Raw genomic sequence first — 27,943 nt, forward strand, 5'->3', positions numbered from 1 at the left:
ACAATTAATCATTTCCCCAATCTAGCAAGGAAGATGCATGTGTGGAACCAGGATTTCATATATACAGCAACCCACCATCTATCTAGTAAGAGAATTAGTCCACCTAAGAGCGCAATCCAAACTTGCGCTAGAGCCAGCGCAGCTGTCCCTGTACCATCTCAGAGTGTCAAAAATGTGCCATAAGGCACATCTGCACGACTACCTCTGAGCTGGCTAGACTAGCATGAAGGCCTGCACTGGCCTACTGGTACTGCATCTCATCCTTGCACAAGCCAACACAGGTAAGAATGTGGCAGGCACCATGGGTGCTCGGGGACAGGGGCAGGAGGGCATGTTGGAGGCAGCGTTTCTGTGCAGGGAAGGGCAGAGTGAGGGGAGGATCAGGCCCCGGAGTCAGGTGGAATCCGTGCTGCTGGAACAAACCACATCCAAACCCCCTTCCTGGCCTTGGCAGCCCTACATGGGGCTTCCTGAATTTGTACCAGCAATACAGCTGGCAAGGTTCCAAGGAGCCCCTGTAATGGAAGATCAGAAGACCATCAGGTGGATGATGTGGTATTGATAGTGATCCCATGTTTTGACAGCTGGTTGACAGCTCTGGGAAGGGAAGGGCTGGCTCCACAGCTGTAATCAATCAAGGCCAATGGAGACCTGGATGGCCACCAGAGCTTTATTTTATCTTGATGGGACATTGAATGAACGAGGTAGTTCACAGCTGAGCTGCATTTGGGTAATGGGATATATAGGAATAAAAGGCAGCTTCAGAAGGAGCAAAGCCGCAGACCAAGAGAGCTACCTGACAGACAGAGCTACCCGGACCCAGACCTACAGGACCCCAGACCTACAGGACACAGACGGACCAGGACCTACAGGAGAAGGGGACTGCCAGGACTCTGCTGGAGGACTCTGCTACAGAGGAAGGGACTCTGCTGCAGTGGACTGCTAGGGGAAGGATTGGACTGCAGAAGACTGGACTGGACTGTGCTTTGGAGACTGGACTGGACTTTGACTGGAGGCTTTGGACCTTTACCCACTGAGTTAAGTGGAGTTTTGGGGAGGAAAGCCTCTGGACAAGAGGAATTGCAGGGAAGTGTTTGTAGTAATAAAGTTGGTTAATTGCTATAGATAACGAGTTCTGTGTTCATTCCTTTGCACACCACAGCTGTTGCTTCTAGAGATAAGGACGTGTTAATTAGCCAAAAAAGTGGGCAAAGGAAGTTGGAATATTTGGACGGGACAGCCCCATAGGTGTGGCTGGGGCTTTACCTAGGGTAGTGGGAAATATATTCTCTTAGCCCAAGGAGATCTCCAGCTGCCACCTGAGTAGCACAGCTGCACCAGCACAGTTTAGGATTGGGCTGCCTGTCAGCTCTCCAGAATTTCAGACAGGAGCCTTTCTCAGATCTAGCCAGAGATGTCAGGGAGTGAATGTAAGACTTTTTGCATACAAAGCTGGTGCTCTACCACTGAGCTACAGTTCTTCCCCACAACGTTCCGATGATGCTGATACACATCCATATTGCAATGTTCGTGTTGGTCCCACTGCACAGGCTGAATTTATGTTATTAAATTTATAACCCACTTTTCTTCTATCATGGAACTCAAAGGTTCCAAGGCAGTCTCCTTTCCTGACCAGTTTAGCTTCAGCAAGGCATCTGCATCCTGGGACTTCTAGCCACACCCTGGGTCGTGACTTCTGATGTTGACAGGAATGTGCATTCCTTACCTAGTGCTACAAGTTGCTATGCAACATTAGAGTTGATTAAATCAATTAAGGCTTGCAGCTTAATTTTTAGAAAGGATACAGCTTAAAAGAAGCTGCCTCCTCATCCCCAGCCAATAAGCGCTTGTCCAGAAGTAAAGGTTTTGTGGTGCTTTTAAGACATCCGCACTTAAGCACACTCCATAATCTAATTTGGCCCAAGAACAAACATGTAACGGAAAATAAAAGCAGCGTGCTTATCAAAGCAGGAACCGCAAATGCCCACCATACATAGTGGCAGAAGAAGAGCAAGCAAGACAGTCAAAAAGAAGGTTTCCAATCGACCCAATTCATTCATCCACAGATATCAGTACGAACTCATGCAATGTGCAGATCCGCAAAAACTTCTTTGGTAATCTTTAACCTTTCCCATGCCATATCAGCTGTCCTCCCAGTCCATTAGTGCTAATGGCTGTGCTCTCACATAAGCTGTTCGTACTCATTAAGGAGTTATCAGGTAACTAGAGAAAACAGATGCCCGCGGATTTTAGTGGTAGTTGTTGATTTTGCTAAATCACTTCTGCCAGTTTGGGATTTAAAAGGCACAAAGAATGAACAGAGGACAGATTGTTAATGGGTGACAAGGAAATCTGGGTGCATAGAAGAACTTTTTTAAAATTAAAAAAAAATACTATAAGTCTTAGAGTTCACTGCATCACTGACAGAAGCAAACAAAAGAATTTTTGTTAAAATATTAGCAATTCACCACCGCCATCCACAAAAAAAGGCCTTAAGATACAACCTTTCCTAGTTTCCTTAGACATGATGGCAAATTGTTCTAAAATTTGGAAGGCTGCAACATTTAGTTGACTGATCAATTAAAAGGTGTCCTTGACTTGGAAATATATATTTTAATGTAACTACCTCACAAAAGCACTTACAAAAAACTAAAGGTGGCTACTGCCATCGTAGAAGATGCATCCCTCCTTCTCTTTCATATAAGAAGGAATGCCTCTTAAGGCAGCACTCACTGGAAACATGGGCATGCATCATTTAAGAACAAAGATTTTTCTACAGAAGTATTGTACTCATATGTAAATGTGATTTAATCTATTTATTGATAATTACAATATTTAAAGGCAACAACTCCATGAAGCACAGATGTCATTTGCTGAGACCACCAGGCACAAAAAGCACTCTGGCCACTGCATTCTGTACCAGCAGAAGTCTCTGCACAGTTTTCAAGGGCAGCCTCAAGTTTTTACAATAGTCCAAACAAGATAGTGTACGACAAAGGCATGGAACTCTGCAGCCACATCTGATTTCTTCAGAAACAGCTGCATCTGGTGCACCCGTTGACAAACATACTCTTGGTCATCTGAACCTCCAGGTTCATATCAGGTCCAAGAGCACTCCTAGACTATGAACCTGATCCTTAAAGCGGAGTACAGCACTGTGTAGAACAGGCTGTACACCCACCACAGAATCATCTCTCCTACTAAGAGCACCTCTGCCTTTCCTGAACAAGGTTTCAACTTGCTAGCCCACATTCAGTCCTCCATAGGTATCAGGCTCCTGTTCAACTTCTCTGGTACCAGATAAGAATGACAGGCAGACGTGCGCATCATCAGCACATGGATAATACTCATTCAAAGTCCTAGATGACATCTCCCCTTACCTTGAAGTAGATGTTAAGTAGCATATAGACATAAAATATGATTAATTTTGGTTTAATTTATGGTTAAGGTTTCTTGTACTGGACGACAACCCAGTACTCATATCATATGGCTATTTGCTTCTTGGTACTCAGAAGTCAGGTTCTGATATAATGTTAATCCATGATTTAGGATTATTGGCATATACCCTGGATTCAACCACTCTCCCTAACCTTTACACACAAGGAGAAATGCTGCTTCCATTCTTAGTTTAAAACAAACTGCGAGTTGTCATCATGTCATAATCCAGAAAATCCATGACTTGTTCCAGCCAGAGCTAGATCACACAGAGAATCATACCCCAGTTTGATATTCTGTCTTGCTGCCAGACACAGCTCCTGCAAGTCAAGGAACAAGGTCCTGGAAATGAGGGAATCTTGGATACAGTGAAGTGAGAAAGAAGCATGTTTGTGGCAAAGAACAAATAAAATACAATCTGGGTTTGTATTCTGAGTAAGTGTAACTTAAATCCATTGCAGGTCTTGAACCTGGTCCATCATGCTTGGCAGCCCATTTCCATAAACTGTACCCCTCATATTAACCTCACAAGGCATTCTAAGGCAGACCTGCCTTTTTCCGCCATTATTCAAATCTTTTTCAAGTACCCCTACAGGTCCTGGCAAGTACCCCTGAGGGTACATGTACTTTGAGTTGGGAACCACTGAAGTAGACAATTAGGCAAATGCCCTATCGCTGAAATATGACCAAAGAGATAGTACTCCAGGGTAAGAAGCCAACGAACAGAATGCTTCTTGGACAACTATAGACAGCCAAGCTACAACTGTGGTTGCCTGCCTCTGCCTGACTGGCAGAGTGTCTCTGCTGAGTGCAGCGAATCCCTCCCCTTCTGCATTTCATCCTTCTATTTTGCTGCAGGAGAGGAAAACGTTAGACGTAGCTATGTGACTGCTGCTCGGCTAAGTGCCCTGGGCACCATGGTTGAGCAGGGGTAAAGGAAGCCCCCTCTCACCATCCTTTCCTACTTCAAAGCAGAAAATGGAGGTGCAGGACTTGCTGATTTAGTCATGTGGTGTCTTCCTTGCAATCTTGGAGCTGGGGTGGGGGGCAAGAATGGCTATTCAGCTATCATGATAGTCTCCACCCACTTGTTTAGGTACAAGGTTGGGAGGAACGCTGGACTCTCTCATCACACTGGCTAGAGGACAGCTGCCTGCTCACCCAAATGAGAGTGGTGACCACAATTGTAGAACCCTGGCTGCAGGCCCCACAAAAGCTTCCAAGTCAGAAAAACTCCTTGAGCTTGAGTAACAAGGGAATTTTACAGACGTTGTTCCTGGTCCTTGCCATGCAACCTCTTGGCTTTCCCTTCCTTGCCTTGTCTCCATTTTGACCCAGTCCCAATTCACTTGTCCTTTACCTCACCCACAGAACCCTGTTATCCCCTAAACAAACTCCAAACTGATTTCTTGCCATCATGCCTCTATTGTCTCTCCATTTACAAATGCTTCTCCACAATTCCCTAAGAGGAGGGCTTTGAATTCCTATGTGACTAAACCAGATGACTGAATTTCAAGGTCACTGGAGAAAATGATATTGATAAGACAACTTCCTCTCCCTCCTCTCCATGGCACATCCCTTGAAAGTGATAAGAATAGAAAATAAAACAAAAGGCAGCCTCTTTAAAAGAAAGTAACACCTACATTGATCAAAGAGACAGAATCCTAAACCATTTCACGCTGATAAGGGCTATCTTCCAGGGAAATGATGCCTAGTTTCAACAAACATTAAGGCACATGGGTCTAACGAGGGGAGGAGGAGGAGGAGAAAGGGTAAAGGTCAGGAGGTATTTAAGAAGAGTGCCACCAAGGAGCAAATGCAAGGGCTTCACAAACACAGCTACTGTTGGGAACCAGGAATATTTTCAGGGAGGTTGCATTTTTAAACAAAGATGTAGCAAAATGCTTTTATGTCCTTTGACTTCTTCATGCCTTGCAATGAACACATGGCCAGGAGAACTGAGAACTTGTTTTGGCCCTGGGGGAAGAGACAAATTAGCACTTGAGGGATAGCAGGTGGGGATTCCACCCTTCTTTTGGCCATCAAAAAGCCCTCTTGCAGATAGCCCAAAGCCAGAGCCACCCTTACAAAGAAGTGGCAAAGTTGGAGGTGCAGTAAATGGATGAGCCCCTAGTCTGCCTGTCTACCACCTCTCCACTTGCTGCTCTGCGGCCCTCCAATCCCCTTCAGATTTTCTGAGAGCAAGATGGAAGAGGACCACAGAAATGGCATCCATGTTTTCCCTCCAGTGCAGCTAGAGGAGGGGGTGGGGAAATTGTCACCTCTCCAAATTGCTTCTCCCCACCCAGTGCTTACAAAGCACCAAGTGGGCAGGGAGACTAATTGGAGCCTGCCCCCTTTCCTACTCTCACCAAGAATGCAGCATGTTGCCTCCCTTCTGTGTGCCATTTCTTGAACAGAAATAATGCATGCTGGGAAGTGAAGGAAGGCAAGGAAAGGGACACCTCCCCCATCCATTGGTGGATGTGTCCTCACCCATCCACTTATTTGCTTGCCTGCCCTCCCCCTTTCTTCCAGAGGGAGGCAGGTCAGTGGGCACACAAATTCAGGAGGGATTGTGGAAGTACAGGCTGCTTCTAGCTGAAGCAGGTAATGTAAAAACATTTAAGTTCAACAAAACCTTTCAGGTCAGGCCCACTCTCTGCTATGAGCAAGATGGTTAGATGGATCCACAGTGTGGCTTGGTAAGGAAGAAAATCTCAAAACAGGCAAGATGCTGTCCTATAGGAAAGGAATCACTCCCTCCACCATTCAGCCACCTCAGCAGTGGCCAACGTACTCACTTTGGCTGCACTGATGACAGTGGCAGTGTATGACTGAATGTTGTCTCCACAGGCCCCACCACGGGACTGATGGCACCGAATCAGCTGCAAGAAGAAAGAGTGTCAGTGTCACTCTCTGTCAATTGCACATAAGTCCTAACACATTTGGACACCTCTTCCAGAAGTGTGAGTCCCCCCCCCTTTCTATTCAAACTGCAACTCCTCTCTCACTACAACCCCCAAGACTTCTGAAACCTTTTTTTCTGTTTAAGCCATCTTTTAGGTGCTGCCCAGATGGCCATGTACTGTATTCTGCCTTCAATTTTCAATTACAAGACAAATAGTCCCTTTATAAAACATTTATAAACATTTATACAATTTTTAAACAGGGATGTTTGGGAGGGGGTGTGCGGGTTGGCAGCCTTCCTTCAAATAAATTCAAGCAGATATAATCAAAAGCTTTAAGTCATGTCAACAGGATCTTGCTGACATGCTAAGGACAGTGAGGAAGCATGTCAAGCAATACAGATATGCTTTTTAGGAGGTCACAGATCAGAGAAACTATGAAAATGGAGTGTATGCCATCAGTACATATGAGGTGGTGTTGAAATCCCCTCCCATATTTCTCCATCTCATTCACAGGTGGTAAAATAGAGACAGGTCGATTATGTGCATACACAGCAAAAAAAGGGAGTGAATTGCTGGTGGTACTTGTCCCAATGGCTGCCAGTCACTTTTTTTTTTTTTTTTAAAGCAGGACACCCTCTGCAAATAACACTACATCATATAGTGGCATTGCAAGGATGCATTCTGGGGGGAAAAAGATGGCTACTAGCAGGAAGCTGCATTTTCCCAGAAGACCCCCCCCCCAGAGCAACATTACAGGATATAGTGTCTGTCATTTATAGAGGACGTTTTGGTTTTTAAAAGCAGTGGCCTCTGGGAGAACTGCTGCAAAACTGGAGGTCTCTATGGAAAAAAAATGTCAACCTGCAAAAAGGGGGAACAGCTACACCTCTGAGGCTGAGGGCCATTTCCTTTCACCTCTGACACACAAACACCCTCAAAGCTTTTTCATCCTGTTACCCCTTCCGGTCTCTTTTCTACATATAAGCGCCTCAGGGCAAGGATCTGCTAGAACCGACCTGCTAGATTAGACTGAAGCCCATCTAGTCTAGCATCCTGTTTCCCACAATGGCCAAACAGATGCCCTTAGGAAGCCCATAAGCGGAGATGAAGAAATATCCCTCTCTCACTTTCTGTCTCTAATTACTCTGTAAAGCTCCAAATACACTGATGGTATTATCATCAATATGAATGCCACCCAAAAAGCTATTTTGGAGCCTCAGCAGCTTTGCCAAGATTCCACCTCTAGCACTGGCCCACAAAAAGTCTGTGAAGGCCTGCCGACTTGGCACAGGTTTAAAAAATGTGATTGATTCCTTACCTTGTTTTCAGCATAAGCCAGCCATCGGCTTCCCAGAGCTATGGGATTCATGTTTGGCCCTGGACAAGGATAGCAGCCTGAAAAATGTCCAAAAAGTAGCACTGAGAAATACTGGAAAAGACGTCTTATGAAGAATTCTGCTTCTCGCCAAGAAAACAAAATGCTGAAACAAAAGAGCTTGCGTGGCTTTCTGTATCACTCAGACAATGCTTCCTTTTCTGCATTAAGACTCAAGAATAGGCAATGATAAGCTCTAGGCAATCTCTTGCACATATATTGTGTGTGCATCTGTTTATTTATTTATTTAAAATAAAAGGCAGGTTCTTGTTTTTCATCAGGACTTACCAGCCACAAGGTTTAAGAGTTGAAGTTCAAAAAAACTGCACAGATCGTTCCATGCACTCAATGGGAATTTGTGCTTCGTTTCTCAAGTGGCAGCCCCTTTACCATGTGGCTGACAACCCACTTTTGAAATTGAAGGTTTTTTGTATTAAGCAGACTGTGACATGGGCTAAGGGACTGTCAATTAATTTTTTTTTTTTTAAAGCAAGCTCAAAAATCTCCCCGTGTTCAACCCTTGCAGGCATCTAAAGTGGCTTTCGGATCCTGGGTGAAGCACCATATTCTTATTGTGGTTTGGAGAATATTGCCTGATGATAGTTAAGCTTGCATATGGGGTTTCAAGCTGTGTTCTTGAGTTCCTCAGAAACTTAGTAGGGGTTCTTCCTCAGTAAAATCATCATGGACAAGGTTCCCTGGAAGATAAGTTGCCCATCGCTTCTGATCTTACCCTGCAATGCACAGACCCTGGTAAATGATCTATAGCACATCCCCAGTTCACAAGCATTGAGTGTGATCTAGTATGCATCTTTAATTCACAAAGAGTATTAGGCCTGGTCAGCTCACTGCCCTAGTCAGCTCAACAGGCCTGGTCAGCTCACTGCCTGAATGGTGTGCCCAGGAACATTCTCCCATAATTCTCTAAAGCGCACAGGAATTCTGTGGCAGAAAGCACTAAGGCAGCATTTCTCAGTGGTACTGCAGTGTCTGGTAGTACACAATGGACCACCGGCCACCCACTGTAACACACAAAGCAACACTCTGATGCTACTCTCCTGAATAAAAGTGACACATGATTTACTTTGTGTTACACCCTCAGTATCACAGCGTCTCTAAACCGTAACTTCCAGCCTTCCCAAATCATTGGGCTATTTTGGTCCAGCCATTGTGACCCATGCTGCCATTCTTCCCAATCAGAAATTGTAACACTTAAAAATTCAGAAGATAGCCTTTCTTGCTCAGAAGGGATGCAAGAACAGGTAGGAAGCAACAAGTACATCCTCATCATAAAATACTTCAGATGTGTATGTTTCAGGGGGGGGGGGGGACAGAAAGCACTCATTTGCTTCAAAAATGTCTGAAGTTACAGTCTCCAGCTGGACTCCCTATATATCATCGGAATGGGCCCACAATAGTTTTAAAGATGTTTAACCCATTCTCTCAGCATGAAAGGTAAGCAGAAATGCTGATGCATCGCCTTATCCCCAACTGAAAAATGGTGGCAAAGGCAGTCTTTTTATATCATTACCTTCTTGAGACATCCATTTTACATGGCTTTTAAAAAGTACACCAATGACATCTATCAGTCTTTTCATTTCATCCCACTTAGGTTGGTTTTGGGTTTCTTACAAAAGCCTCTTGGGTAGGCAGTTCTTTTCCATCCTTTTTAAGAACTTTAAGTTGCAGGGTTTTTTTTTAAGACTGCCTCTCTTAGGTCCAATGCAGATGAAACATTGCCTAATCTCCTAACCACGGTTAGGAAAAAGGGAGCGCCAAGCAGGCTTATGTACTTTGCAAGCTTCCCTTCATTTTTGTAACTAACCATGTTCACCTATATACATAATTTTTATACACATCAGGAGGGCTCCCCCAGCCCTCCCAATGCCTTTTAAGGGCATAAACACGTCACTTCTGGTTTTTGCTGAAAACTGGATGTAGTGTTTTTTTCCACCGCGAGGTCATTCTGAAGCCCGCAGATGCTGCAGGCGGACATGCACGGCCTCTGTGGTCTTCAGAAAGCCCTCCAGAGGCGACCGGAGCACAACTTCAGTTCCCTTCAGAGGGCTTAAGGGGCCAAAAACAGCAGATTTCCTTATCCACAATTTTTGATATCCACGGGGGAGGGGGGGGCTGGTCTGAGAACAGATGCCCCGCAGATACCGAGGCCCCACCTGTATAGTTCAGCACTGTCTTATTCTGCCTAGAAGCAGTTCTCCAAAATCTAAAGCAGAAATCGTTCTCAGCCCTGCCCCCCAAGGTTCTTTTCCGTAGAGGTACCAAGGATTCTGCATGTAAAGCATGTGCTCTTCCAGTGAACTGTGAATGAAGAAGTTTAGAAAATCACCTTTGGGTGACTAGGAATATAGAATGAAGGAATCAAAGCACATCAATTCAGTCTTCTTCTGAACACAAAGCATGCACACTACCACTGAGCTATGGCCCCTTAAGATGCTAGGTGTTCCCACAGAACTGACAAATGGTACCAAAGTAATACAGTTTATAGAATCTCATGCACATAAGAGACACTTTGCGTACAGAAGTACATAAGCATATTACAGATCAAAGCTCTTTTCCCCTGCTAAGAATCCACCACCCTCCCACCAGTTAGATAATCTAACCAAAATGGTAACAGATCAAGACAAACAGAGGTGTAGAACGGGAATGAAGAATAAATAAAGGATAGGAGGGAACGCTTTGTGGCATGACAATGTTTATTCCCAGGAGATGACAACAAATCATTGAGTCCTTTCAACGAAAATATTGTTTGTGCCTCCCCAAAAATGGGATACATTAAACTTGTTTATAAAAGGCATGAAGTAATACAGTTTACAAATGTGTTTACAAAATCCCTTTTGAGATGAAAAGCCTTATAGAAAGGCCATCACTCTCCCAGTCCATAGCATCTTCCATTGTTCTGAGACTTCCTCCTGTTTAGATCCTGCCTTGATCTCTCAAGGCCTCTGACCAAGTCCCAGCTAACATGATAACATTAATTCCTGGTGTAGTCTAGTTAAAGCAGAGGTAAATGTTATGAGAAACACATGAAACTCTGTACACTGTACATGAGTACTGCACAAAAATGAACCCAGTATTGTTTACTTTGACTAGAGATGGGCCTCCAGAAACAGAGGGGTCTTTCCCTGTCCGGCTATAAGGGATCTTTTGAGCTGGAGACACCAGGTATTCAACCTTCTGTATGCAAAATTATGGACTCCCCTTCATGGCAGGTTCTCCTTCATAATGTGTCATAAAACTTATCCCACTGTACACTTCCCCATTCTCAACAGCCAATGACTTAAGAGCTGTGCAGGGAAAATGTACATAATTATGCTAAGACAGAGAAGAGGTTTCACTATATGTGACAAACTCAACACTTGGTTACCATTTTTGGTGGCAGCCCTGCCTTTCTCATAAAATGCTGCAGTGCCCTAAGACTTGTGGCAAGCATCAAGTGCTGAAGCAAGTACCTGCTTAGGTGAGCCAGGAATTATCATCTGCTACGTATATCTGCAATTATAAACCCCTCCAAGAATGTATTCCTTTCTGGCATGCTTCAAATATTATCATAGGAATAAAGTGGTCAGAGTGCTGCAAATGTGGACCAGGGAAACCAGGCACACCAGACTATGAGGCAAGCACTGTTGCACTGAACTGCTGTTCACTGGTACAGTGCTCTCATGCACACAGGGCCCCCACAACACTGTTTTCCTAGGCTTCCAATACCAGAGGCAAGATTTCTGTTTTAAAGCACCTTCAGAGAGGCCCTCCCTATAATTCTGTGTGAGTCTGCTCTAGGCATGCTTTCTTCAGGCAGGTCACCCTGCTGTATTGCTGCAAAATTCTTGAGAGAAACAGCTTGGGAATTGCAGTGAATGGCAAGTCTCTAAAAGGTTCTTTTCATAAGGAGTATTTGCCGGGGTCCTGCTAGGAACCAGACCTGAGCTGGGGGTTCTCCAGTTCAGGCTTTGTGTAGTCAATAGCTGGATTCTTGAAAGTAATAGGCAGGCAATTCTGAGCTATCAACTGAGAAAAGGCAAAACCACAGGGTGGAAGAATGCTACTCTGAGGGTAGGCAGTTCTTCCTCTTACAAAATCCAATAAAGTAAATCTTTTCAGGTATAGCACTAACTCTGATTTTAACTTGGGAGAAGGAGGACACATCTCTAGGTACTGGACCCCTTCCAGGAAACCCTTGCCCAAAGGAATGTTGCCAGTTCTAGAAACTGTGTTAAAAGCAGACTGGGGACTCTGTGTATGCATATCCTCCAACTGTTCAGTTGAATGTGACAAAGCCTTTTAAAATTCATAATGAACAGGGCATGTAGAGTCTAAAGTCGCTTCCTAATCAAAGACATCTGCATAGGGAAGCTGCAACAATGCTCTCTCCTGTGAGACAGTCAAAACTTGAAGCCAAGCTAGTCTGTCTCCATCAAGATTTTCATGTGGAGCAGGCCAGAGAGCTGAAGTGCTATTTCTCCCTTTTACAGAGATGGTTAAACAAGGGTCATTTGATCTACAATGCAGCCCCTCAACTACAGGAAGGGCACTGGCTAGCTACTAAGGGTGCACGCAACATCCGTTTTCCAGAGTTTGCAAGGGCAGCTGGTGCAAGTCAAGATGAGGGTTTGAATTCAAGACTATCATTCTCAAAGTTCTGCACTTGGATTAGGCCCTCTAGACATCAAGTGATGCGGCCATAGGTACTGACTAGATAGATCTTCCCAAGTACTTGAAACAGGCTGAAGCATCTAACTGTGCAATGAGATAGATGCGTTATTTAGATTGTGAATTTGCAAGCTCAGTCTTGTGGTTTATTTTATGTTTCTACAGCAGCATATTTTAGGTGCTTAAGAAATAAACAAATATTAACATTATGTGTAGTGAAGAAGCCAAGTCAAGATCTGTTCAAAGAAATTTGAGAGCCTGTGTGCTCCTGAGCCACTTTACCTATCATACACTAACTTCAGAAGAGTTTCCATTCTGTGTACCAACATCTGCTGAGGCTCAATTGTCGTGCACATGGGACAGAGTCTTTTTGGCGGCTGGCTCCAGACTATGTAACTTCCTTCCAAGAGAGGTTCATACGGACTCGTCTCCTGAGATATTTCAGGGACTGCTAAAAACTGTTTTGTTTACCCGGAACTTTGGGTGATGATAGTGCGTTATAGCTGTTTTCGGTTCTGCCACAACAAATGCATCAGTGAGTATCTGTATCAACTGACCAATATTGGTCTAACATGGGCTGTCTAAAGGTGAAAAAACAGCACAATAGGGGGAAAGCAAAGTGTATCCTTGGGAAATTATGTTGGGCATGTATGTGACATGTGCAGAAGTCTGGTTCAGCAGTAAGACATTGCTAGGTTCTACAAAAGAAATATTGGCACCAGACCCTCATTAATATCTTTAAATAAGCACTGATCTATATGATTTGATGTATCAAGGGCAGAATAATCATTTTTAATACAGAACAGAGTAAGCACAGACTAAATTCTTCAAGAAAATAGCCTCTTTGGGAACAGATCTATCACGTCAACAGAAACTTGGTGCAAGATAATGGTTTCCATCACTGTCTTCCTCCCCAGAGACTAAGAACACACTGACATGAAGATGACAAGAGTCAAAGAAAGTGGGCTATCACTTGATATGGGTTCTGAAGATGCTTCTGAATCACAATATTTAAATATCGAGTCTCTTTCACAGGGAAAGAATATGTCAGTACATGGTTGTGTATATATTCTTAATTGTAGCTTGACATGTGGACATCTGGTAATGTCAAGATGTCAATTGTGTGTAGGCCATCATTCATTTAAAGAAACTGATAATTAACCTATTAAACCTATTTGCATATGTCTAACACAAAGTTTTGAAGAAAAAAAGCATACTTCATTTTGTAAATGTCACAGAAGGCATCATTTAAGAAGCAGTGTCCCTCCTGCATGAGAATGAATAACAAATGTTTTGTTGATTTAAAAAAATTGCAGGTAGCAAGCACTTTAAGGATGCATATTAAAGATAATTAACAGGCTTTGCTAAAGTTGTTGCCCAATTAGATAAGATTTGTGACCAACTAATTTAAGCAATCAGTCAGTCAAAGACTGCAGCCCAATAGATTGTCAGATACATCCCTGATGAATCCCTGTGCTTCCTTGCTTTGGAATCTGCCTACAGGCAGCTTTTATCATTTTGCCTCCCAGTCACACTAGCCAAGAGGGGGAATTCAGCTTCTCTTCCATCCAGGTTACTGAGTTCCCACCAGAAATTGGGATGGATCTGTCAGTTGGCTTGTATTCTTGTCTGTCTTGTTCCACTCCTCCAACCAGATAGTGTGATATCATGCCAGCCAAACATAAAAACTCCCAGCACACAGGAAGCCTTCCAGCCACTTGAGAGTCCATTTCCCAGGGCTCAGAGCACCCACTCAGAGCTCACAGCGCATGCAACGTTCTGGAGATACCTACATGAAGGTGACTTAGCTGGGAAGATGTTTAGCTAGACTGCATCAGTTTTCAGGTTCATTTCGGCCCATTTTGCAAAGTCATGGCTAGCAAAACCATCTCTGGAGCAAGAAAAGCAGATTGTGGGTCCATCTAATGTGCATTAGTGGTAACTGCACCTTTAGCAACCCTTTCCATCATACTTAGGCCACCAACATTTTCCCTCAGCCTGCTATCATAAGAACATAAGAACAGCCCCACTGGATCAGGCCATAGGCACATCTAGTCCAGCTTCCTGTATCTCACAGTGGCCCACCAAATGCTCCAGGGAGCACAACAGATAACAAGAGACCTCATTCTGGTGCCCTCCCTTGTACTGGCATTCTGACGTAAGACCCATTTCTAAAATCAGGAGGTTGTACATACGCATCATGGCTTGTAACCCGTAATGGATTTTTCCTCCAGAAACTTGTCCAATCCCCTTTTAAAGGCGTCCAGGCCAGACACCATCACCACATCCTGTGGCAAGGAGTTCCACAGACCAACCACACGCTGAGTAAAGAAATATTTTCTTTTATTTGTTCTAACTCTCCCAACACTCAATTTTAGTGGATATCCCCTGGTTCTGGTGTTATGTGAGAGTGTAAAGAGCATCTCTCTATCCACTCTGTCCATCCCCTGCATAATTTTGTATGTCTCAATCATGTCCCCCCTCAGGCGTCTCTTTTCTAGGCTGAAGAGGCCCAAACGCCATAGCCTTTCCTCATAAGGAAGGTGCCCTAGCCCAGTAAACATCTTAGTTGCTCTCTTTTGCACCTTTTCCATTTCCACTACATCTTTTTTGAGATGCGGCGACCAGAACTGGACACAATACTCCAGGTGTGGCCTTACCATCGATTTGTACAATGGCATTATAATATTAGCTGTTTTCACTTTTGATGCTCTCTTGGTGGGGGGTGGTGGTTTGCCCAGACAACCACTCTGTCTGGTCTTATAGTCAGGGCTGGTGCAGAGGATATTCTACCGAGACTTTTCCCCATTCAGCTGCGTATTCAACAAAGGGAGAGTGGGGAGCAGGAAAGGGGAACACGCTAACTACTAGAAGCTACTTCCCTGGATCAACCTGCATTTTCTTGGGAGACCCTCTTGACCATGACATCACCTCACACATGCACACACACAACCAGGTGATGTCTAGATTATATAAATTAATGTGTTGCAGGAGTGAACTAATGGATGGGTGGGCCTGTCTCATACCAGTATGTTAACCTAGGTGGCCTTTAAAATTCAAATCACAAAGTTAAGAAATTTTTAGAGAGTGATGTATAAAACATTCAATCACATACAAAATTTAAACTAAGGAACCAAGGAAGGAAACCTGAAATCAGGCTGCCCCCCCCTTCTCCCCAGAAAATCTGAGGGACAGGGAAGGAACTGCCTTGTTCAGAGCCAATTTCACACTTTGATTCAGAAAAGGTATTTGCAGTCACAGAAAAGCCCCCTAGTGTCTGCCAAGTTCTTCCTAGCAGACGCAAGCTGATTCCTCTGGATCTTTTGGTCATGATGTGGGGAGAAACTGACACCTATTGGCAACTTTAAGATTACTCCACAAATGCTATTTTTCCCCTTTGAAGCAGAAAAGCTGCTTCCAGTTTCTAGATACACACCCAAGCAAAATGTTGTAACACAAACACTAAATGCAAAGCCTTTTTTCCCCATTAAATTCTAAGCATAGTTGACCACAGTTTTCCTTTTAAGGACAAAAGCCTCCTTCTAACATCAGCTTGGATTCAAACATCCGTGGGGGTGGTGTTTGGAAATCAGCAAACAAATATACATCAAGGCCAGCCTAGCTCATCCTCTTCAAAAGGTTGCAAGAATTTACATCAAACATCTGGGGCAGAGGACAGACACATTTCTGCTTATACAAGCAAAGCTGGCGCCTTCCACAAGGAGAACGTTTGACTTTCTTGTTCTTGGATTGTGGTACTTGCTGCCTTCAAACTGTTTCAGCCGGAGCCAATTCACGACCTCCTGGCATCTGAAGCTGCCACCGCCATTGCTCCTCACTCCTCTATCCCTGGGTTCAGAAAGGAAGAGGACAACAAAGCAGAAGGGGAAGCATGGAGATGCTCAGCCCTCCTTTTTGCCCAGAAAACACAGACCCTCCACTGAGCTCTGACTGACTAGGCAATGGGGAGGTTTCCGGAATTCCGCTGCAACTGTTGGCTTGAGTTGCACCAAGGAATACAAGTTTGCCTTTCCTTACTCCTTGAGAATGGGGTCATTGCCCACAGAACAGAAGCTGGTGGATGGGGGGGGGGAGGAATCAGTGTTGTATGTTGGTCCCATGGCTATAAGGCACATAGATTGCTGGAGTATCCAATGTGGATTAAATTTTCAAGGCACACTTCAGCCCCGACAAAAAAAATTTCCATTGATTATTTTTTTTTTACAAAGTTAAGAATGAACCAATAGCAAGATCCACAGCAGCATAAGACAGAAAGTCCCAACTGCCTGTGACTCAAAGGCATATCTGAAAAGTTTTTAGAAGAGGCAACTATGCAAATTCTAGTAAATTTATTTGTTCATTAGCTGCCCAAGATGGCTTATTTAATATTTAAAAAAAATAAACAACAAAATGCAAATAATGATACAACAATCAGTAACACAACGATAGCAGCCAAAAATCCAAATTCAAAAGGTCATAAGCAGAAAGTAGAAAGAAACAAAAAAAGTCTTCAAACTATGCTAGAACACTGACAAGGGCCGTTCTCAAGTCAAAAGGAAGAGACTTCCATAGTTGCGCACCACTACAGAGAAGGCCCTTCCCCTTGGTGCCACCAATCAAGCTTCAGCCAATGTCGGCATACAGAAGAGGGCTCTTAACTGATCTCACGGAATGGGCTATCTTACAAAGGAGGAGATGGTCCTCAGATCCTCTTGTCCTAAGCCACATGTTCAGATAGACCTTTTGGTTGAAGGTAATTTGGAGTTCATCTTTCATATGTTGCTGCCTGTTGTACACTGTACTAGATACTGCTGCAACTGACCAATTTGTGCTCTGAGAGTGGTGGCCACAAAAAGGCCTCATTTTACATCTTGAAGCACAGAGAGGCATATATAGCTGCAGACATTCTCTGAAATATCTGTTTACATCACTTTAAAATATACCTGTAGCTCAGTAAAAGTACTCCTGAGGAATTATCATACATGATCTGTAACATGCAGGAGAGGGAAGAGACTGTGCCCTTCTTAAACTTCTTTTGTGCATGTCCCTTTGCAGTACATCCTGAAAATCATTCTGAACTAAGATGATGTTGGTACCAGCATTTTACGTACTGATTCCCCATGGCAATGGGATGAAAGATGTTGACAAGCTGGAAGCCCATTAGACCAGTGGTTCCCAAAGTGGCAGGTTGCAGCCCACCATTGGGATCCAAAACTGGGCCATTCCCCCTTAAAGGAAGTGGCTCAGTAATGGTTGCCCTGACAGCGCTGCAGCAATTGCTGTGTCACTGAAACCTGGGGCTTTCCCCCTTATCCAGGGGGAAAACAGGAAAGTGCACTCCAATCCCCAAACGGAGTGATTTCAAACACTGGGAAGGCCTGCAGAGGGGGCTCCCTGACGCCAGCGCGATCCCCCAGGTAAAGGGGAAAGACCCTGGTTCCTGCAGCACCATGATCGCTGCAGCGCCATCAGGACATTCCCCCAACCCAAACCTTCCCCCGCAAAAATACTTACTGCATGAGACGCAAAAGGGCCAATCCCAATGAATGAATGAACATTCATGAATAAGCACTGTGCAAGAGCACATCTCTGCAGTTCTCATACACCAGTCAAAAGGGATTTGTGCTGGATGAATTTGTACTGAATGGTATTCCATACTTATTAAGTGTATAGGGTTCCTAGAACACCAGCTCCCAGATCTGGTTCCCATGTGATCCTTGGCACCAAATTTCTAAGGAGGTTAACCAAGCCAAACAGGTTCAATCAAATCTATTTGAGTCAAACTCAGCCATTCAAGGAGGAGAGGCAGGAAAAAGGAACTCAATGTCGTACTTACTTGTGACAAAGAACTTTTTGGTGAACGTGCAGCTATCAAAGGCGGCGATTTTCTCCTGCAAGACAACAACAAGGATCCTGGGGGGGGAAAAATGAATGTTTGAAAAAAAAACACGAGATAGACATTATGGAAGACATAGGCTGCCACCAAAAACAGAATTCTCACAACTTATACTGCTTCTTTCCCTATAATATCATCTTGCTGTGAATCTTCCACCTTACTCCCAAGTAAAAAACTTCTCAACTAAGGTTAAAGAAATGTACAGTATGATGACATCATGCCATGTGGTCAGTTTCACTACACTAATGATTCTCAACCAGTGGGTTGTGTGATGGGTTGGGAGAGGTCTCAAAAAAAAAAACCCACATTGTATACTAGAACAAAGCTTAGTTTTTAAGCAGAAACAAACTATGAATTCATTTTAAGAGAAACAGTTCACTTTTTACAGAGCCTTAATGAGAGACTTGTGCTTGTTTGGCATCAGTTACATTATTTTTTTTAACAATGGACTGTACTGTAGATACTTTCGACAGCCAATCATTCTACAAAACATTTCATTGCTCCATTTTTAAATAGCAAATTCTCAAGCATTCTGGTTCACAGAAATACGATGTTACAAATGGGATTAAAACTTTTAAAACTTCAGTTACCAGTTCAGGATTTCTGGGTCTCTGCACTGCCTCAGTCAGGCACAAAGCCCAATTGCATGTCTACTCAGAATTAAGTACTATTATAGTTAATGGGGCTTACTCTTAGGTAAGTGTGAATAGGATTGCAGCCACAGTCTCCTAATGGTCATGGAGCACTTAAGCTAAAAACCTTCTGACTGAGCACGTGGCTCAACAGTTCCAGCCAGCAAGTGAGAGAAAGTATCTTTCTCCTCTGACTTGGCAGAACTTCATAACTTTCCAACAAGAGAGTATAGTCAGCATTGAGAGCCATGGAGTACTGAGGATTTGAATATCCCTTTTCTTTGGGGGGGTTGGGGTTGGCTTTTCACTACTGTTCACAGCTATTATTTTCTCTGTCTCCCAGCTGCATTACCAGTTCCCAACTCAGAAATCATTTGCTCTATCTATTTTATTGCTCATCTGTGACTATAAGCTTGCGTGAAGAATGTGTCTCATTTTTTAAATCTAAGTAGAGCAACCTAGAAAATTTTAGGCATCAGAATAAGAAAAACAGATCCCAGCCAATCAGGGATCACATACTGAGCATGATGAGGTCACAATGCATTGCAGCAATTAGGCTCTGTGGTGGCATCACTAAGGACAAGTGAAGTTCAGAAGGCAATGCTTCCTATATTTCAAAACATAATTTGAAATGATTCTCAAGTCTTTAAGCTATGGCAGAGGTGTCCAAAGTTTTTGGCAGGAGGGCCACATCATCTCTCTGACACTGTGTCGGGGGCCAGAGAAACAGCAAGCAATAGAGATGTGAAACAGCGAGCCGTGGAGGGAGCCCTTATCCCACAGCTCATGCAAGAGGTCAAACAGTCGCCCTCACGCTGAGAGCAGTTGTGTTGGGCCAGTGTGAGCTCCAGCAAATCTCTGGAGGGCCAGAGGCTCACTGGAGACTGGGGGCTCCCTGAGGGCCGCTTTGGGAGAACTCGAGGGCTGCAAGTGGCCCCAGGGCCGGGGTTTGGGCACCCCTGAGCTATGGATTAAAGCACACTGTAGGATTTAGTCCCAATGTTTCGCTTTCCGCTGTGGAAAACATCTTCAGGGGTTACAAAGAATTTGCGTCCTATCAACGGCCACCAGCTTAACTGCCAGTTCCTGCATGAATTTTTAAAGGCACACTTACACTCTTCGCCCGTTCATCATTGCTATGTATGTTTCTCTGCAAAGTTTTTTATTCTAGTGTATTTAAGTGCTGGAAGCCAGGCATTATTTACACTGAGAGTAACAGACAGCAAACAGTCTTAACCAATGAAATAATGCTCTAAAGCAGGGGTCTTTAAACTTTTCAGCCAAAGAGCCACATCAAATATCTGGCACGCTGTCAAGGGCCGGAAAAAATAATTAAATATAAAATTTAAATAAATACATTAGAGATTGAACTTAGATGAATGAATGAATGAATGAATGAATGAATGAATGAGCTCAAATGTCCAGGATTTCTCCAAGCACCAATACAGCCCAAGAAATAAAGCACACACACTTAAATGGACCCCCATTCCCTCACCCCACAAGCACAACTCTGGTTGTGTTTAGTCAACTGGGCCAGAGGCTCTCAGGGGATCAGAGGCTGGCCACGGGCCAGATAAAGGCTCTCCGTGGGCCGCATCTGGCCCCCAGGCCGGGATTTGGAGACCCCTACTCTAAAGAAAAAAATCAAACAATTTCTCTGCCTTTTTGCAATGATTCCTGAAAACATGTCATAACAGGAGACCCCTTTCCATTCTGACTAGATATTTTGTGAAATGGACCTTCCATTTCAGATGGAAAATACAATTGAGCAGTGGTTGAAAAGTCTCATTAGTACTTCCAGAAGCCCTTCTAGTTTCGGCCCCACTAAGACCTTGAGTTTTATCTTCCTTTCATTGTTGAGGGTAGGAAGAGCTGCAAAGATCCTACTCAGCAGTTATCGGAGTCTGAGAGGGAGGGATTTGCTCTGCTTTTCTGCTTTCCACATGCACTGCCTCCGACGCATCCTCGGCATCACCTGGCAGGACAAAGTTCCAAACAACACAGTGCTGGAACGAGCTGGAATCCCTAGCATGTATGCACTGCTGAAACAGAGACGCCTGTGTTGGCTTGGTCATGTTGTGAGAATGGATGATGGCCGGATCCCAAAGGATCTCCTCTATGGAGAACTCGTGCAAGGAAAGCGCCCTACAGGTAGACCACAGCTGCGATACAAAGACATCTACAAGAGGGATCTGAAGGCCTTAGGAGTAGACCTCAACAGGTGGGAAACCCTGGCCTCTAAGAGGCCCATTTGGAAGCAGGCTGTGCAGCATGACCTCTCCCAGTTTGAAGAGACACTTGGCCAACAGACTGAGGCTAAGAAGCAAAGAAGGAAGGCCCATAGCCAGGGAGACAGACCAGGGACAGACTGCACTTGCTCCCAGTGTGGAAGGGATTGTCACTCCCGAATCGGCCTTTTCAGTTGACGCTGTTCCAGAACCACCATTCAGAGCGCGATACCAGAGTCTTTTGAGACTGAAGGTTGCCAACTACTACTGCTGCTGGTGCTTGGAAATGAACTACAAATACTATCATTTACAAACCTCTTAAGGAAAGTAAAGTGCAGAGAAGCAGGATGGCTGTGGGACCTGCCGATTGGTGAATGACGTCTGCTTCCATTGCTAAAGAGCCAATGCAACTAAATAGTTAACAATAAGCAAAACAATGAGTGATATTTAAGATTTGAAACCCACTCTGCTAGCATAAAAATGTACAGACCTGAAAACCTGCCTACTATTTTTACACAGGGGTGAAAGATGCACCTTTTAAAGGGATGAGCTTTTCAAAGCTGAACTGTACCCATCCATCCTCACAAAGAAACTCCTACTGCCTTGCAAGGAGGAGGAAACTCAGCGAGGCAGGAATTACCATTGCCACTTCTACCTGCTGTGCCTTTTAATAGTTGAATTGGGCTGAATTGTTTCTAACTGAATGCGAGCTGCTTTGAAGGTCTCTTTGGCAGTAGAACGGTGGCATACAAATGACCAGACAAATAAACACACACATATTGAGCAGGGGAAGTGCAACTGTACCTATTCATTAGTATTCCTCCAATAGCTGTTGCTGACATCGCTCCTGTCCTTGTTTTAGAGACTGTGAGCCTCTTTGGGGCAGGACACCACCATCTCATTCGTTCTGCTGTGTAAGCTGCTTTGAGAAACTTTCTGCTAAAAAGCAGTATTTAAATATCTTTAACAATAAATAAATACTGGAATATTATAGGAAGTAGGTCAGTGTTGTTCATAAACTACCTATTGACTTTCAAAATGAGGTCAATTGCTGTGTTTTTCCAAGTCTCAGAATGGGGGGGGGGGCATTCCTTCCAGGGATATGCTGGTAACATCTCGATTTTTACACCAAGGATCACTCTGTGAGCCCCGCCCCTTCCACTGCTGCACTTTTTTCATGACCTTTCTGTATGTTGCGCTTATTTATTTATCATATTTTTATACTGCCCTTCGTCCAAGGAGCTCAGGCTGGTGTACATAGTCCATTTGCAACATCCCTGTCTTCTGCTGATTTAAAAGTCCAAAATGATGATAGTTCTTTTGATTAAAGATATTCTAAGGGGAAAAAGCACCCTACAATATGTTATCAACAGTTCAAGACAAGTCCATTTGAACCAGAATGGAACCAGACTACTGGCGCATAACATTAAAAAGGTGGCAGAGCAGCTTTTAAACTGATCCCTGGGGGAAGGCCGATAGGAGCCGAGGGGCATCCGGTTCGGGACTCCTCATCCCTATGGGATGAGGATGGGGAGGTTAGAGAACAACAAGACAAAGGCAGAGTAGGAGAAGAAATTGGGAAAGGTAGGGTGATGGGATGTGATAGACGGTTTGGCACAATGAGAGGATGCGGGGACAAAGGAGCGAATAAGCAGCGCATCCTGGGGCATTCCGTGTATAAATGCTTTTATGCGAATGCCCGAAGTCTATGAGCAAAGGTGGGAGAACTGGAATGTCTGGTGACAAGGGAAAATATTGACATAGTGGGCATAACGGAAACCTGGTGGAATGCGGAGAATCAGTGGGATACCGCAATCCCGGGCTATAAACTCTACAGGAGGGACAGGCAGGGACGTGTTGGAGGTGGGGTGGCCCTTTATGTTAAGGAAGGGATAGAATCCAGCAAAGTAGAGATTGAAGGTGGGTCCGACTCCACCGTAGAATCTCTGTGGGTTAAATTACCAGGCTTGTGCAGCGATGTAATACTGGGGGCGTGCTATTGTCCTCCAGACCAGAAATCTGATGGGGACCTTGAAATGAGGAAACAGATCAGGGAGGTGACAAGGAGGGACAGGGTTGTAATCATGGGGGACTTCAATTATCCTCATATTGACTGGGTCAATTTGTGTTCTGGTCACGATAAGGAAACCGGATTTCTTGACGTGCTAAATGACTGTGGCTTAGATCAGCTAGTCACGGAGCCCACCAGAGGACAGGTGACTCTGGATTTAATATTGTGCGGTATGCAGGACCTGGCTAGAGATGTAAACGTTACTGAGCCATTGAGGAACAGTGATCATGCTGCGATCCGTTTTGACGTGCACGTTGGGGGAAGAATACCAGACAAATCTCTAACAAAAACCCTTGACTTCCGACGGGCGGACTTCCCTCAAATGAAGAGGCTGGTTAGAAGGAGGTTGAAAGGGAGGGTAAAAAGAGTCCAATCTCTCCAGAGTGCATGGAGGCTGCTTAAAACAACAGTAATAGAGGCCCAGCAGAGGTATATACCGCAAAGAAAGAAGGGTTCCACTAAATCCAGGAGGGTGCCCGCATGGCTAACCAGCCAAGTTAGAGAGGCTGTGAAGGGCAAGGAAGCTTCCTTCCGTAAATGGAAGTCTTGCCCTAATGAGGAGAATAAAAAGGAACATAAACTGTGGCAAAAGAAATGTAAGAAGGTGATACTGGAGGCCAAGTGAGACTATGAGGAACGCATGGCTGGCAACATTAAGGGGAATAATAAAAGCTTCTTCAAATATGTTAGAAGCAGGAAACCTGCCAGAGAAGCGGTTGGCCCTCTGGATGGTGAGGGAGGGAAAGGGGAGATAAAAGGAGACTTAGAGATGGCAGAGAAATTAAATGAGTTCTTTGCATCTGTCTTCACGGCAGAAGACCTCGGGCAGATACCGCTGCCCGAACAGCCCCTCATGACCGAGGAGTTAAGTCAGATAGAGGTTAAAAGAGAAGATGTTTCAGACCTCATTGATAAATTAAAGATCAATAAGTCACTGGGCCCTGATGGCATCCACCCAAGGGTTATTAAGGAATTGAAGAATGAAGTTGCAGGTCTCTTGACTAAGGTATGCAACTTGTCCCTCAAAACGGCCACGGTGCCAGAAGATTGGAGGATAGCAAATGTCACGCCTATTTTTAAAAAGGGAAAGAGGGGGGACCCGGGAAACTATAGGTCGGTCAGCCTAACATCCATACGGGGTAAGATGGTGGAATGCCTCATCAAAGATAGAATTTCAAAACACATAGACGAACAGGCCTTGCTGAGGGAGAGTCAGCATGGCTTCTGTAAGGGTAAGTCTTGCCTCACAAACCTTATAGAATTCTTTGAAAAGGTCAACAGGCATGTGGATGCGGGAGAACCCGTGGACATTATATATCTGGACTTTCAGGAGGCGTTTGACACGGTCCCTCACCAAAGGCTACTGAAAAAACTCCACAGTCAGGGAATTAGAGGACAGGTCCTCTTGTGGATTGAGAACTGGTTGGAGGCCAGGAAGCAGAGAGTGGGTGTCAATGGGCAATTTTCACAATGGAGAGAGGTGAAAAGCAGTGTGCCCCAAGGATCTGTCCTGGGACCGGTGCTTTTCAACCTCTTCATAAATGACCTGGAGACAGGGTTGAGCAGTGAAGTGGCTAAGTTTGCAGATGACACCAAACTTTTCCGAGTGGTAAAGACCAGAAGTGATTGTGAGGAGCTCCAGAAGGATCTCTCCAGACTGGCAGAATGGGCAGCAAAATGGCAGATGCGCTTCAATGTCAGTAAGTGTAAAGTCATGCACATTGGGGCAAAAAATCAAAACTTTAGATATAGGCTGATGGGTTCTGAGCTGTCTGTGACAGATCAGGAGAGAGATCTTGGGGTGGTGGTGGACAGGTCGATGAAAGTGTCGACCCAATGTGTGGCGGCAGTGAAGAAGGCCAATTCTATGCTTGGGATCATTAGGAAGGGTATTGAGAACAAAACGGCTAGTATTATAATGCCGTTGTACAAATCGATGGTAAGGCCACACCTGGAGTATTGTGTCCAGTTCTGGTCGCCGCATCTCAAAAAAGACATAGTGGAAATGGAAAAGGTGCAAAAGAGAGCGACTAAGATGATTACGGGGCTGGGGCACCTTCCTTATGAGGAAAGGCTACGGCGTTTGGGCCTCTTCAGCCTAGAAAAGAGACGCTTGAGGGGGGACATGATTGAGACATACAAAATTATGCAGGGAATGGACAGAGTGGATAGGGAGATGCTCTTTACACTCTCACATAATACCAGAACCAGGGGACATCCACTAAAATTGAGTGTTGGGCGGGTTAGGACAGACAAAAGAAAATATTTCTTTACTCAGCGCGTGGTCGGTCTGTGGAACTCCTTGCCACAGGATGTGGTGCTGGCGTCTAGCCTAGATGCCTTTAAAAGGGGATTGGACAAGTTTCTGGAGGAAAAATCCATTATGGGGTACAAGCCATGATGTGTATGCGCAACCTCCTGATTTTAGAAATGGGTTATGTCAGAATGCCAGATGCAGGGGAGGGCACCAGGATGAGGTCTCTTGTTATCTGGTGTGCTCCCTGGGGCATTTGGTGGGCCGCTGTGAGATACAGGAAGCTGGACTAGATGGGCCTATGGCCTGATCCAGTGGGGCTGTTCTTATGTTCTTATTAAACCTCCGCAATTGTGGTTTGTAGAATGGCACGTTTGCACTGATGCGCATGGAAGTTAGATGACTGCGCACAAGACACCCAAGTACTCAGAGGTTTAACTTCTAGAGACCTTGAGGCGGGAGCTGAACCTTATGACAATGTTTTTCAACTCACCCTAACAACATATTAAGAAAAGCAAAATGGGCAGGAGTCACCAGAAATTAGGAAGTGGGCTTAGTAAACATATAAAGCACCTCAGAAGGTGTTGAGCTGGAACGCCCAACACTCAGCTCCACCACCTCATTTCACGTGCCACCAGCACTCCATTTCTACCCTAAGTTGGGCAGATAGTGCCTTCAGGGCTTTGAAGGCACTATCTAGGCTGCCCTACTAGCTGCCTTCAGCAGCCAAGTTTCTCAGTCTCAGCAACTTATCAGAGAAGCCAAGCGGAAGTCAAGACTTATGCCCTTTGATACCTGACCCCAGTCTGCTTTTCACCTCTATCCCTTCTGATCATCATCTCCCCAATCCAGCACTTGACCATAGCCTACCTTGATTCTGTCTGCTGTCACTAGCACTTTTGACTCTTGCCTGTCTGCATTCAACCCGCTAGCTTCATTCTGGCTTGCAGTCCCATCCAAGGTCTTACACACCGAAGCCTGGTTATGTGGTCAATACCACACTTTGCAGCTTGGAGCTTCCAGGAATATGGAAAGCATGTTGGGTGAGGCCTGAGGCAGTGCTCCTGAGGATAATGGAGTCACAAGTCCTTGAATGATCCATGTGCGAAACAACAGAGAGTGCAAAATGTCTGTAATAATATAACTTGTCTGTTGTTGGTCTGGAAAAAAATCTTGCACTTCCCCTTCTCATCAGTTCATACTAATTTTGCTCCAAATAGATGTATACTGGTGTATGTGAGCAGAGCCAGCCCTCTGTTTTCCCAATGTGGCATTAACACAACCCCCAAACACTAATGCTATACCTCCTGCCATCTATGTTTTAAAACAATTCATTCTCCCTGGAGACTCAAATGAAAATCCGCCACTGGCACACAGAATATTAATCTAAAAAAGTGTTTCATCCTTGAAAATAATCACATTGTTGATTTTTATTGCAAATCTGCTGGGCACAACAGCCGCGCCTTATTTGCTGAAAGTGTTTCTCCCCCCTGCCCCCAATAAATGGAATTAAAAGGGGGGGAAGGTTTTATGTAATAAATCACTTAAAATGATTACCAGGACATAAAGTGCAAGGACAGAAAGGTGTGTGTGTTACAAAAACAAAATTTCAAATGGGCAGCAACTGAGAAGCCAGTTTAGATCACTGCAGTACACACTGCACAGCACAATACACACAAAATGGTCCAACCACAGCCAGCTGCAGGGCTTTCTGGGGCACTCCCCTGAAGGCATCAATAAACTCCTTTTCACAACCCTTAAATCTACATTCCCTTTGGTCTTGTGAGAAAATAAGAAGAGCCCTGCTGGATCACACCAAGGTCAACTTAGTCCAGGACTCTGATTCTCACAGCGGCCAACCAGATGCTTCCAGGAAGTCCATAAGGAGGACATGAAGGCAGTAATTGCTGCCCCCCCCCCCAGCACTTACTATTAAAAGGTTAATTGTTTCTTAACAGGAGATTTTGTTATCATGGCTAATACCTACAAACAGGCTAATCCTCCATGAATTGACCACATTTTGTGGTACTGAATTCCATAAATTAATGATGTGTTTTGAGAAGTGCTTTTTTATTTTGCCTATCTTGAATCAACTTCTGATCAACTTCTTTATATGACCGAGTTCTAAGAAGAAGAAGAAGAATCATAATGATAAGCCAGGGGTGCTCAATAGGTGGATCGCGATCTACCGGTAGATCGCGAGGCAAAATGAGTAGATCGCGGAGTGCCGACCCCCCCCTTCAGGTGCCTCTGGGAGGAAACGCCGGGAGTAAGGCCCATTGTACTCAATGGGGCTTACTCCCAGGTAAGTGTGGCTAGGATTGCAGCCTCACAGCCTAATCCTAGGCATGTCTACTCAGGAGTAAGTCCTATTATACTCAGTGGGGCTCAAGGTACACCAACATACATTGTACACATAAATGTTATATGTTACGATGGCGCGAACATTGTAAAAAAAACACTGGTAGATCT

The 27,943-nt window shown here is 44.6% G+C and overlaps 1 protein-coding gene across 4 annotated transcripts in view; it reads right to left on the reverse strand.

Moving 5' to 3' along the window:
* The window catches only part of BCAS3 (BCAS3 microtubule associated cell migration factor), a 544,854-nt gene that overhangs the window by 442,366 nt on the left and 74,545 nt on the right, over positions 1-27,943 (reverse strand). For all 4 annotated transcript variants that reach the window (XM_066634858.1, XM_066634857.1, XM_066634860.1 and 1 more), the window contains exons 9-11: positions 18,227-18,303; positions 7,666-7,742; positions 6,240-6,323 (exon numbers count right to left, since the gene is read on the reverse strand). In XM_066634858.1, the coding sequence (XP_066490955.1) occupies positions 6,240-6,323; positions 7,666-7,742; positions 18,227-18,303 (238 nt within the window). The remainder of the gene's footprint in view (positions 1-6,239; positions 6,324-7,665; positions 7,743-18,226; positions 18,304-27,943) is intronic.

Source organism: Tiliqua scincoides, chromosome 8, assembly GCF_035046505.1.
Source record: "Tiliqua scincoides isolate rTilSci1 chromosome 8, rTilSci1.hap2, whole genome shotgun sequence".
In the NCBI taxonomy this organism is placed as follows: domain Eukaryota; kingdom Metazoa; phylum Chordata; class Lepidosauria; order Squamata; family Scincidae; genus Tiliqua; species Tiliqua scincoides.